Source organism: Salmo trutta, chromosome 4 (genome assembly GCF_901001165.1).
Source record: "Salmo trutta chromosome 4, fSalTru1.1, whole genome shotgun sequence".
NCBI lineage: Eukaryota > Metazoa > Chordata > Actinopteri > Salmoniformes > Salmonidae > Salmo > Salmo trutta.
The window spans coordinates 60,934,726-60,947,358 of record NC_042960.1 but is presented as its reverse complement, the minus strand read 5'-3'; the positions used below and the strand labels follow the sequence as shown (position 1 = coordinate 60,947,358).

Sequence of the window (12,633 nt, the reverse complement as noted above, 5' to 3'; positions counted from 1 at the left end):
CCTCAGTCTTAAATCATTTTCCACACACAGTCTGTGCATGTATTTAGTTTTTATGCTAGTGAGGGCCGAGAATCCACTCTCACATAGGTACGTGGTTGCAAAGGGCGTCAGTGTCTTGATGACGCGATTTGATAAGCAAGAAACTCTGAGCCCTATCCAGAAATCTGGTAGTGGCATCTGATTAAATAACATTTTAACAGAACCGGTTGTTGCAATTTCGAATAACGAATCCGTTTGTTTCTGTTGTCCATTTTGGGAAAGTACCTGTGTAATTTCGCACCCAGCTCACTCAGGTGCTTCGCTATATCACATTTGACAATGTTCGTAAGCTTGAGTTCATTTGCACACAAAAAATCATACAATGATGGAAAGACCTGTGTGTTGTCCTTGTTAATGCAGACAGAAAAGAGCTCCAACTCCTTAGTCATAGCCTCAATTTTGTCCCGCACATTGAATATGGTTGCGGAGAGTCCCTGTAATCCTAGATTCAGATCATTCAGGTGAGAAAAACATCACCCAGATAGGACAACATTTGTAGTTCTGACTATGCCATTTAAGAGGCGATGATATTACAACCAAGTTGTAATATCACCCCAGCAGGCAAATCGAATGGTCTGCACCTTATTGTGATATTTATTGATAACGACCTATAGGATACTTCAGATGTGCTTATGGCACACACAGTTGGGTACTCACCTGGTACTGGTCAGTACCTTTAAGGGTACATGTGCACAAAATGTAGTATAATGGTACATTTTTCTACCCAGCATATATAAGGTACAATCATTAATGTACTTTGAAATGTAGTGTGGGCAATATGCTGGCATCACGACATTAGCATATTTGGGGGCATGGTTTGAAATAAGTTGTATTTGTTCCAACCATTAGTGGAAGTGTTGTACCCGTTTCAGTGGTTTTATCATTATGTCGATGAAGGTTGAGCACCTAATTTGTCTTAATCAGGGGTAGCACTGTTAAGAGGTTACTGTGCAGTTTCCAGTAAGTTAGTTGCCATGAATTTCATGTTTCAATAATTTACTGTCAGCTTGCTGCAGGTAGTTATTGTCAAATGAACAGTAAATTACTGTGGTTGATCTATGTCAAGCTTGCTGGTGGATGGTGGGGCAGGAAGGTCAGTTGGCTGTCAACCAAGAGGCTGAGGCCAGGTGAGGCAGAGTCCTAAGTGTGCTCACCACAAAGAATGCTTAGTAGTTGTCAATCTAATGTAATGACTTTCCTGTGTTTTATGTACAGTATATTTCCACACTATGAGGTTGGAATAATACTGTGAAATTGTGAAAGTTATGGTAATGTCCTTTTTGTGTAAGATTACCTGAAATTGCAGCCTGTTTTGGTGGGATGGAGTTTTGGCCTGCCTGGTGACGCCACAAAAAATATGAACGCAACATAGAAGAAAATCAGTCAATTTAAATACATTCATTTGGCCCTAATCTATGGATTTCACATGACTGAGCAGGGGTGCAGCAATGGTCATAGGTCCACTCACTTGGGAGCCAGGCCCAGCCAATCAGAATATGTTTTTTTTACCAGAAAACGGCTTTATTACAGACAGAAATACTCATCAGCACCGCCCTTCCCCCACCTCAGATGATCCCGCAAGTGAAAAAGCTGGATGTGGAGGTCCTGGGCGGGTGTGGTTACAGGTGGTCTGCGGTTTTGAGGCCAGTTGGATGTACTGCCAAATTTGCTTAAAGGATGTTGGCAGCTACTTATGGACGAAATAATAACATTCAATTCTCTGGTTACAGCTCTGTTGGACATTCCTGTAGTCAGCATGCCAATCGCATGCTCCCTTAAAACTTGAGACATCTGAGGCATTGTGCTGTGTGGCAAAACTGCATATTTTAGAATGGCCTTTTATTGTCCCCAGCACAAGTTGCACCTGTGTAATGATCATGCTGTTTAATCAGCTTCTTGATATGCCACACCTGTCAGGTGGATGGATTAATTTGGCAAAGGAGAACAGGGATATAAACACATTTGTGCACAGAATTGGAGAGAAATAAACGTTTTGTGCTTTTTATTTCAGCTCATGTAACATGGGACCAACACTTTACATGTTGCGTTTATATTTTTGTTCGGTATAGACTAATAAGAAAGAGTTCCAAACCTCTCTGCCATTAACAGCTAGTTTTCCCCTCACCACTTCCAGACAGTCCTAGCTAGTGGTGACAAGTACTAAAGTAAAAATATTTTAAAGTACTACTTAAGTACATTTTTTGGGGTATCTGTACTTTAATTTACTATTTACATTTTTATTTTTTATTTTTATTTTACTTCACTACATTCCTAAAGAAAATTATTTTTACTCCATACATTTTCTCTGACACCCAAAAGTGCTCGATACATTTTCAATGCTTAGCAGGACAAGAAAATAGTCAAATTCTTATCAAGAGAACAGTCCTAGTCATCCCTATTACCTCTGATCTCGCAGACTAATGGAACACAAACGCTTCATTTGTAAATTATGTCTGAGTGTTGGAAGTGTGCCCCTGTGTTGTGTCATCTGGTTTTCTTAATATAAGGATTTTTTTAAATGATTTATACTTTTACTTTTGATGCTTAAGTCTATTCTAGCATTTACATTTACTTTTGATACTTAAGCACAGTACCAGTCAAAAGTTTGGACACCTACTCATTCCAGGGTTTTTCTTATTTTATTTTTTATACTATTTTCTACATTGTAGAATAATAGTGAAGACATCAAAACTATGAAATAACATATGGAATCATGTAGTAACCAAAAAAGGGTTAAACAAATCAAAATATATTTTATATTTTATATTTGAGATTCTTCAAAGTAGCCACACTTTGCCTTGCTGACAGCTTTGCACACTCTTGGCATTCTCTCAACCAGCTTCACCTGGAATTATTTTCCAACAGCCGAACAGGCTCCCATTAACATCGATGGGGCTGTAGTGGAGTGGGTTGAGAATGTCCACATCACCAACGAACTATCATGGTCCAAACACACCAAGACTGTTGTGAAGAGAGCACAACAAAACCTTTTCCCCCTCAGGAGACTGAAAAGATTTGGCATGGTTCCCCAGATCCTCAAAAAGTTCTACAGCTGCACCATCGAGAGCATCCTGACCGGTTGCATCACTGCCTGGTATGGCAACTGCTCTGCATCTGACCGTAAGGCACTACAGAGGATAATGCATACAGCCCTGTACATCACTGGGGCCAAGCTTCCTACCATCCAGGACCTATATACTAGGCGGTGTCAAAGGATCACCCAATTCATAGATTGTTCTCTCTGCTACCGCACAGCAAGCGGTACCAGAGCGCCAAGTTAAGGACCAAAAGGCTCCTTAACAGCTTCTACCCCCAAGCCATAAGTCGGCTGAACAATTAATCAAATGGCCACCCGGACTATTTACATTGACCCCCTCCCACATTACCCCAACCTACATGTACAAAATAACTTGACTCGCCTGTACCCCCGCACATTGACTCGGTACCGGTAACCCCTGTATATAGCCTCGTTATTGTTATTTTAATTGTTACTTTTTATTTTACTATTTTTACTTTAGTTTATTCTGTCAATCTTTTCTTAACTCTTTCTTGAACTGTAACATTTCATGTTAAGGTCTACTACACCTGTTGTATTCATAGCATGTGATAAATACAATTTGATTTATCTTGTAATCAGTAAAGTTCAGTTAAAGACAGTAAGTTATTGGCAGCTAATTGCAAATAAGTTACTAGCAGTTACTGGGTATTCAATCAAATTTCAATCAAATTTATTTATAAAGCCCTTTCAAAAAATCAGAAACAGCAGAGTGAGATAGATAGAGCGTTTACTTATTGCACATATCTGCACATACGTGATGTAGTACTCAATTTTTGGGGACCACTTTTGGCTCATGGACTCTACTTTCTGGAGTACTGGCTAAAAGTATACATCAGAATCCCTTTAAACTGGTACAACACTTCCACTGACGGTTGGCATAAATACACACAATTCAGTAACTTGTTGCTTATTGTACTTTCACTGCAACCAGTAGCCTGTAGTGTATCGTACAATTACAGGATCTTTTTAACAGTGTAGCATTTCATGGCATAAAGGAAACCATGGTGGAGAGGGAAAGAACAGGATGGTTTTTCACAACCATCACAAGTGTAAATAACCCTTCCTGATGTGCAAAAAAATTATATTGTTACACATATCACCCTCACCCTTGATAAACAACCCCTCAAGAGTGTGTGTCATGACCTGGCTGTCCCAAGGGGACATAGAAAGAGTTTATTCAGGTTGTGGAATATGTAGGAGCCAGAGATTGAGCCACAGGTCCCTGCATGCCTATAACACTGGAGAGAACAGGTTTTTCCCACCCATAGCCTTAGAGAACCGGTAGCTATACTGCCATGTTACGAAATAAACAAGTTATAAGATGCCTGTTGATGTTTTATCTGATTTTGGATTCCTGACAAAGGGTGCTTCTATGTGTGTGTTCTCTCAAACCTACTAAACATACTCAAATGAGGATGCATATTTAGTCTATGTTTGAAAAGTTGTGTAGACTATTAGAGCAAGAGAAGAGTCATGTGTATTACTGCACAGAATCCTAATGTGAAATGTACGAAGGCAGATACTAAGTGGCCCATGATGGTAAGATTGCTGGTATAGGCCAAGCCTTGTTGAGACAACTAGTGTTCTGACAACGCTTTTCTGAGACAATTCTGACCTCTACTGGTATGACTGCTAACTGTCCTCCTTTTCTTCCTTACAGTGCTCAGAAGCTCAACGTAAGTATAGTCTTTTCCACTTGTAGAATTTATGAAAGATGAATCTGAAGTAAATATATTATTTAGATAGTTGATTCATAATTCAAAGTACACTTCATGTTAAAGTTCCAGAAACATAGCCAAGGCACATGTTATTCAAACATGTACACTATATAATATCCAAATAAGTCCTGATTTTGTTTCCCTCAACCCTGAACTCTCCTACCATTTTAGGCACTCCCTGTACGGATTTTAAAGGTGTTGCAACACACACAGGGAGTACTGTTCAGGTAGATGCCAACTGCACCGTGTGCACTGGCAATGTCCCAGTTCCCTCCAACTTAACTACAGCCACTGTAACTGTCAATGTCCTGTGTAACAATGACCAAAACTTCAACTGCTGCTGCACAACAAGTGAGTATTTTACACTAAGGGCTGGTTTTGACCATGATTAAGTCTTGTCCTGGACTCAAAATAACTTTAAATGTTGATCCTGACAAGCTCTCCTTAAACAACTATGGTTTTTAAAACTGTGGTCTTCTTTCTACAAAATCTTTACGGTACCTCCGCAATGCCTTCCTAGCCTACGTTGTGTGTTCATGGCTCTTACTCACAACACCTACTTCTGTAGTAATTCCAGAAATATTTATTCTCTCTCCCCCACCCACCTCTCTTGCATGCACAGAGCCTGAAGTCATCATGAACCTTACAGCCTCTGAAATCACAACATCATCTGTGTTTCTGAGCTGGATTGAACCATTGGGAAACAGATCCTTCTACAGAGTAGAATGGACTGATTGCAATATCAGAGGCAGTCAGAATACCACAGGAACTTCTGTTAATGTTACTGCTCTCACTGCTGGAGTGCAGTACCTCTTCATAGTCACTGCAGTGGCTGGAGATAACACAACTGTAGGACAGAGCAAGACAGTTTCTAAGTATACAAGTAAGTAACTCAGATTGTTTAATGTCAGATTGTTTCAATGCCTCAGATACGATTTGTATTCATTTATACGTTAGTTGTTTGGATCCAAGAACATGTGATGATTTGAAAGATGCCATGTCTTTCTGCAATGAGAAATTTCAGATGATTTGTGCCCAATAGAAATGAATGGTAAATAATGTATTCACTTTTATTATAAATAGGAATAGAGTGTTCCTAAACACTTCTACATTAATGTGGATGCTACCATGATTACAGATAGTCCTGAATGAATTGTGAATAATTATGAGTGAGGAAGTTAGACGCACAACATATAATACCCCTTCCTCCAAAAATGCTTTCCTCCCCTGTTATTGTAATGGTGAGATGTTAGCATGTCTTGGGGGTATGATACTGTGTTTGTGCATCTGTAGCTTTCTCACTCATCATTATTCATGATTCATTCAGGATTTTCCATAATCATGGTAGCATCCACATTAATGTAGAAGTGTTAAGAAATACGCTATATATACAAAAGTATGTGGACAACCCTTCAAATTAATGGATTTGGCTATTTCAGCCACACCTGTTGCTGACAGGTACAGTTGAAGTCGGAAGTTTACATACACCTAGGTTGGAGTCATTAAAACTCATTTTTCAACCACTCCAAAAATGTCTTGTTAGAAAACTATAATTTTGGAAAGTCGGTTAGGAAATCTATTTTGTGCATGACACAAGTAATATTTCCAACAATTGTTTACAGACAGATTATTTCACTTATAATTCACTGTATCACAATTCCAGTGGGTCAGAAGTTTACATACACTAAGTTGACTGCGCCTTTAAACAGCTTGGAAAATTAAACAGCTTGGAAAACAAATGATGTCATGGCTTTAGAAGCTTCTAATAGGCAAATGTACATGTTTTGAGTCAATTGGAGGTGGACCTGTGGATGTATTTCAAGGCCTACCTTCAAACCTAGTGTCTTTTGGCTTGACATCATAGTAAAATTAAAAGAAATCAGCCAAGACCTCAGAAAAAAATTGTAGACCTCCACAAGTCTGGTTCATCTTTGGGAGTAATTTCCAAACACCTGAAGGTACCACGTTCATCTGTACAAACAATAGTACGCAAGTATAAACACTATGGGACCACGCAGCCGTCATACCACTCAGGAAGGAGACGCGTTCTGTCTCCTAGAGATTAATGTACTTTGGTGCGAAAAGTGCAAATCAATCCCAGAATAACAGCAAAGGACCTTGTGAAGATGCTGGAGGAAATGGGTACAAAAGTATCTATGTCCACAGTAAAACGAGTCCTATATCGACAGCAAGGAAGAAGCCACTGCTCCAAAACCGCCATATAAAAAGCCAGACTACGGTTTGCAACTGCACATGGGGACAAAGATCGTACTTTTTGGAGAAGTGTCCTCTGGTCTGATGAAACAAAAATAGAACTGTTTGGCCATAACGACCATAGTTATGTTTGGAGGAAATAGGGGGAGGCTTGCAAGCCGAAGAACACCATCCCAACCGTGAAGCACGGGAGTGGCAGCATCATGTTGTGGGGGTGCTTTGTTGCAGAAGGGACTGGTGCACTTCACAAAATAGATGGCATCATGAGGTAGGAAAATTATGTGGATATATTGAAGCAACATCTCAAGACATCAGTCAGGAAGTTAAGCTTGGTCGCAAATGGGTCTTCTAAATGGACAATGACCCCAAGCATACTTCCAAAGTTGTGGCAAAATGGCTTAAAGACAACATAGTCAAGGTATTGGAGTGGCCATCACAAAGCACTGACCTCAATCCCACAGAAAATGTGTGGGCAGAACTGAAAAAGCATGTGAGAGCAAGGAGGCCTACAAACCTGACTCCGTTACACCAGCTCTGTCAAGAGTAATGGGCCAAAATCCACCCAACTTACTGTGGGAAGCTTGTGGAAGGCTAACCAACATTTTTGACCCAAGTTAAACAATTTAAAGGCAATGCTACCAAATACTAATTGAGTGTATGTAAACTTCAGACCCACTGGGAATGTGATGATAGAAATAAAAGCTAAAATAATTCATTCTCTCTACTATTATTCTGACATTTCACATTCTTAAAATAAAGTGGTGATCTTAACTGACCTGAGACAGGGAATTTTTACTAGGATTAAATGTCAGGAACTGTGAAAAACTGAGTTTAAATGTATTTGGCTAAGGTGTATGTATACTTCCGACTTCAACTGTATATAATATCGAGCACACAGCCATAGACAAACATTGGCAGTAGAAAGGCCTTGCTGAAGAGCTCAGTGACTTCCAACGTGTCATCGTCATCGGATGCCACCTTTCCAACTAATCAGTTAGTCAAATTTCTTCCCTGATCGACCTGCCCCGGTCAATTGTAGGTGCTGTTATTGTAAAATGGAAACGCCTAAGAGCAACAACGGCTCAGCTGCCAAGTGGTAGGGCACACAAGATAACCTAAGATAGCCTAAGATAACCATGCGCAATGCCAAGCCGTTGGACTCTGGAGCAGTGGAAACATGTGCTCTGGAGTAATGAATCACGCTTCAGCATCTGGCAGTCCGACAGACAAATCTGGTTTTGGAGGATGCCAGGAGAACACTACCTGCCCCAATGCATAGTGCCAACTGTAAAGTTTGGTGGAGGAGGAATAATGGTCTGGGGCTGTTTTTCATTGTTCGGGCTAGGTCCCTTAGTTCCAGTGAAGAGAAATCTTAACACTACAGTATACAATGACATTATAGACGGTTCTGTGCTGCCAACTTCGTGGCGACAGTTTGGGGAAGGCCCTTTCCTTTTTCAGCATGACAATGCCCCTGAGCACAAAGCGAGGTCCATACAGAAATGGTTTGTCAAGATCGGTGTAGAAGAATTTGACTGGCCTGCACAGAGCCCTGACCTCAACCCCATCGAACACCTTTGGGATGAATTGGAACGCTGACTGCGAGCCAGGCCTAATCGCCCAACATCAGTGCTCGACCTCACTAATGTGCTTGTCGCTGACTGGAAGAAAGTACCCATAGCAATGTTCCAACATCCCAGAAGAGTGGAGGCTGATATAGCAGCAAAGGGGGGTCAACTCCATATTAATGCCCATGATGTTGGAATGAGATGTTCGACGAGCATGTTTCCACGTACTTTTCGTCATGTAGTGTATATTCTTTTCTTAGTTACAATAAAAGTGACTCCAAAATGACATAATACATTAATTACCATTAATTTCTATTAGGCACAAAATAATCTGAAACACAACCAAAACAAATAGTAAATGCATCCAACAAATTTGTAAAGTCACAACCTGGTTCCAGCCATTGCATGCTCTGAATATGGGACCAAATATTTTACATTTTACTACTTTAATACACATTTTGGTCCACTAAAATGAGGGTGGGGGGGACTATGTACAAAAAGTGCTGTAATTTCTAAACGGATCATCTGATATGGATGAAAATATCCTCAAATGAAATGTGACTGTCTGCAATTTAACCTCATTCAAAGTGCTGGAGTACAGAGCCAAAACAAAACAAAAATATGTCACTGTCCCAATACTTTTGAGGCTCACTGTATATTTTTTATTTTATCATATTTTTTGGAGTGCGGCAACAATTTGCTAAATGAATATAGGGGAAACACTGCATGTTTTGTTTCATATCTTTGTTCAGAAGTTCTTGTTTATTTGATGGTATTTCTATCCAAGACTAGTGTTGAGTGACACTTGTTTCGTCAAGATTTACACAAACTCTCTCACAATGTGTGCTGGATTGCACAAGTCAGCCTGCAATGTCAATGTTTGAAGACACTATTGTCTATTGTCCCTCAAACCCCCTTTCTTGCACACACAGAGCCCGCAATCATCAGAAACCTCATGTTCACTGAAATCACAATATCATCTGTGTCTCTGAACTGGACTGAACCATTGGGAAACAGATCCTTCTACAGAGTAGAATGGACTGATGGCAATATCAGTGGCAGTCAGAATACCACAGAAACTTCTGTTAATGTTACTGCTCTCACTGCTGGAGTACAGTACAACTTCACAGTCACTGCAGTGGCTGGAGATAACACAACTGTAGGACAGAGCAAGACAGTTTCTAAGTATACAAGTAAGTAACTCAGATACTTTAATGTCAGATTGTTTCAATGCCTCAGTTACGATTTGTATTCATTTATACGTTAGTTGTTTGGATCCAAGAACATGTGATGATTTGAAAGTTGCCTTGTCTGTGTAGAATGGATTGATGGCAGTAGAGATATGAATGAAACTACCAATGAGACAGCCTTTAACATAACTGAGCTGACTGCTGGAGTGCAGTACACATGCAGGATCCTTGCAATTAATGGGGATGAGATGACTGAAGGCAAAAATATCAGTGTTTCACGCTTTACAAATTAGATGAAGTTCACATTGTCTGGGCTTTATTTATTGACTGCTTCATGCAGCAGTCTGTATTTGATATTATTGAGTTGCGGAACTCTGGGTATTAATATACACTGCTCAAAAAAATAAAGGGAACACTTAAACAACACAATGTAACTCCAAGTCAATCACACTTCTGTGAAATCAAACTGTCCACTTAGGAAGCAACACTGATTGACAATACATTTCACATGCTGTTGTGCAAATGGAATAGACAACAGGTGGAAATTATAGGCAATTAGCAAGACACCCCCAATAAAGGAGTGGTTCTGCAGGTGGGGACCACAGACCACTTCTCAGTTCCTATGCTTCCTGGCTGATGGTTTGGTCACTTTTGAATGCTGGCGGTGCTTTCACTCTAGTGGTAGCATGAGACGGAGTCTACAACCCACACAAGTGGCTCAGGTAGTGCAGCTCATCCAGGATGGCACATCAATGCGAGCTGTGACAAGAAGGTTTGCTGTGTCTGTCAGCGTAGTGTCCAGAGCATGGAAGCGCTACCAGGAGACAGGCCAGTACATCAGGAGACGTGGAGGAGGCCGTAGGAGGGCAACAACCCAGCAGCAGGACCGCTACCTCCGCCTTTGTGCAAGGAGGAGCAGGAGGAGCACTGCCAGAGCCCTGCAAAATGACCTCCAGCAAGCCACAAATGTGCATGTGTCTGCTCAAACGGTCAGAAACAGACTCCATGAGGGTGGTATGAGGGCCCGACGTCCACAGGTGGGGGTTGTGCTTACAGCCCAACACCGTGCAGGATGTTTGGCATTTGCCAGAGAACACCAAGATTTGCAAATTCGCCACTGGAGCCCTGTGCTCTTCACAGATGAAAGCAGGTTCACACTGAGCACATGTGACAGACGTGACAGTCTGGAGACGCCGTGGAGAACGTTCTGCTGCCTGCAACATCCTCCAGCATGACCGGTTTGGCGGTGGGTCAGTCATGGTGTGGGGTGGCATTTCTTTGGGGGGCCGCACAGCCCTCCATGTGCTCGCCAGAGGTAGCCTGACTGCCATTAGGTACCGAGATGAGATCCTCAGACCCCTTGTGAGACCATATGCTGGTGCGGTTGGCCCTGGGTTCCTCCTAATGCAAGACAATGCTAGACCTCATGTGGCTGGAGTGTGTCAGCAGTTCCTGCAAGAGGAAAGCATTGATGCTATGGACTGGCCCAGACCTGAATCCAATTGAGCACATCTGGGACATCATGTCTCGCTCCATCCACCAACGCCACGCACCACAGACTGTCCAGGAGTTGGCGGATGCTTTAGTCCAGGTCTGGGAGGAGATCCCTCAGGAGACCATCCGGCACCTCATCAGGAGCATGCCCAGGCGTTGTAGGGAGGTCATACAGGCACGTGGAGGCCACACACACTACTGAGCCTCATTTTGACATGTTTTAAGGACATTACATCAAAGTTGGATCGGCCTGTAGTGTGGTTTTCCACTTTAATTTTGAGTGTGACTCCAAATCCAGACCTCCATGGGTTGATAAATTGGATTTCCATTGATTATTTTTATGTGATTTTCTTGTCAGCACATTCAACTATGTAAAGAAAAAAGTATTTAATAAGATTATCTCTTTCATTCAGATCTAGGATGTGTTGTTTAAGTGTTCCCTTTATTTTTTTGAGCAGTATATATGTATTATGTCTAGAGGCTGATCCATCCCTCTGGGCAGTGCATATTGTAGCATTTAAAGGCCCAGTGCAGTCAACATTTGGATTTTTGTGTGTTTTATATATATTTCCACACTATGAGGTTGGAATAATACTGTGAAATTGTGAAAATTATGATCATGCCTTTTTAGTGTAAGAGCTGTTTGAAAAGTCAGTCTGGAATGTCAGCCTGTTTTGGTTGGATGACGTTTTGGCCTGAATGGTGACATCTCCAGCTAAATTTATTAAAAATATCATCCAGTTTTCCCCTCCCCACTCAGACCACTCCCAGACATTCCAAGCTAAATTCTTCCTTGAGAATATGCTCTTTGCTGAGAAACTATTTTTGTTTCTTTTTGAACATTTTAATTGAAAACAAAGACAGTAAGGTACCGAATTGTTACCCAGAAAGGATTCGATATTGAGAAACAAATGGCTACACTGGACTTTTAATACAGATGTCTTTCAAGATATAATATTTTCTATTGTCCCGTAAAATCAAATTCATTGCTCACATAGAACCTGAGGTCATCAGGAACTCTCTGTCTCTGAAATCATGACATCTTCAGTGTCTCTGCACTGGATTGAACCATTGGGAAACAGATCCTTCTATAGAGTAGAGTGGACTGATGGCAGTAGAGATAGGAATCGAACTACCAATGAGACAGCCTTTAACGTAACCGAGCTAACTGCTGGAGTGCAGTACAGACTCATAGTTGCTGCAGTCGCTGCTGATAAGACTACTGAAGGATTACCCATAATTTTTAACCAGTATATCTGTCAGTCACTGTAGTTTTGGTTCACATAATTCTCTTGAGAAGGGAGTGTAGACTCCAACTGATCCAGAACATTTTAGGAAATGTGTTTATCTGC

At 41.1% G+C, this 12,633-nt stretch overlaps 1 protein-coding gene across 9 annotated transcripts in view; it reads left to right on the top strand.

Annotated features, from left to right (window-relative positions):
* Positions 1 to 12,633, top strand: part of LOC115192769 (receptor-type tyrosine-protein phosphatase eta) — a 110,451-nt gene that overhangs the window by 44,983 nt on the left and 52,835 nt on the right. For 7 of the 9 annotated variants that reach the window (XM_029751604.1, XM_029751608.1, XM_029751607.1 and 4 more), the window contains exons 2-5: positions 4,758 to 4,773; positions 4,987 to 5,166; positions 5,438 to 5,698; positions 9,530 to 9,790. In XM_029751604.1, the coding sequence (XP_029607464.1) occupies positions 4,758 to 4,773; positions 4,987 to 5,166; positions 5,438 to 5,698; positions 9,530 to 9,790 (718 nt within the window). The remainder of the gene's footprint in view (positions 1 to 4,757; positions 4,774 to 4,986; positions 5,167 to 5,437; positions 5,699 to 9,529; positions 9,791 to 12,633) is intronic. The other 2 variants (XM_029751603.1, XM_029751609.1) reach the window with 2 other exon arrangements.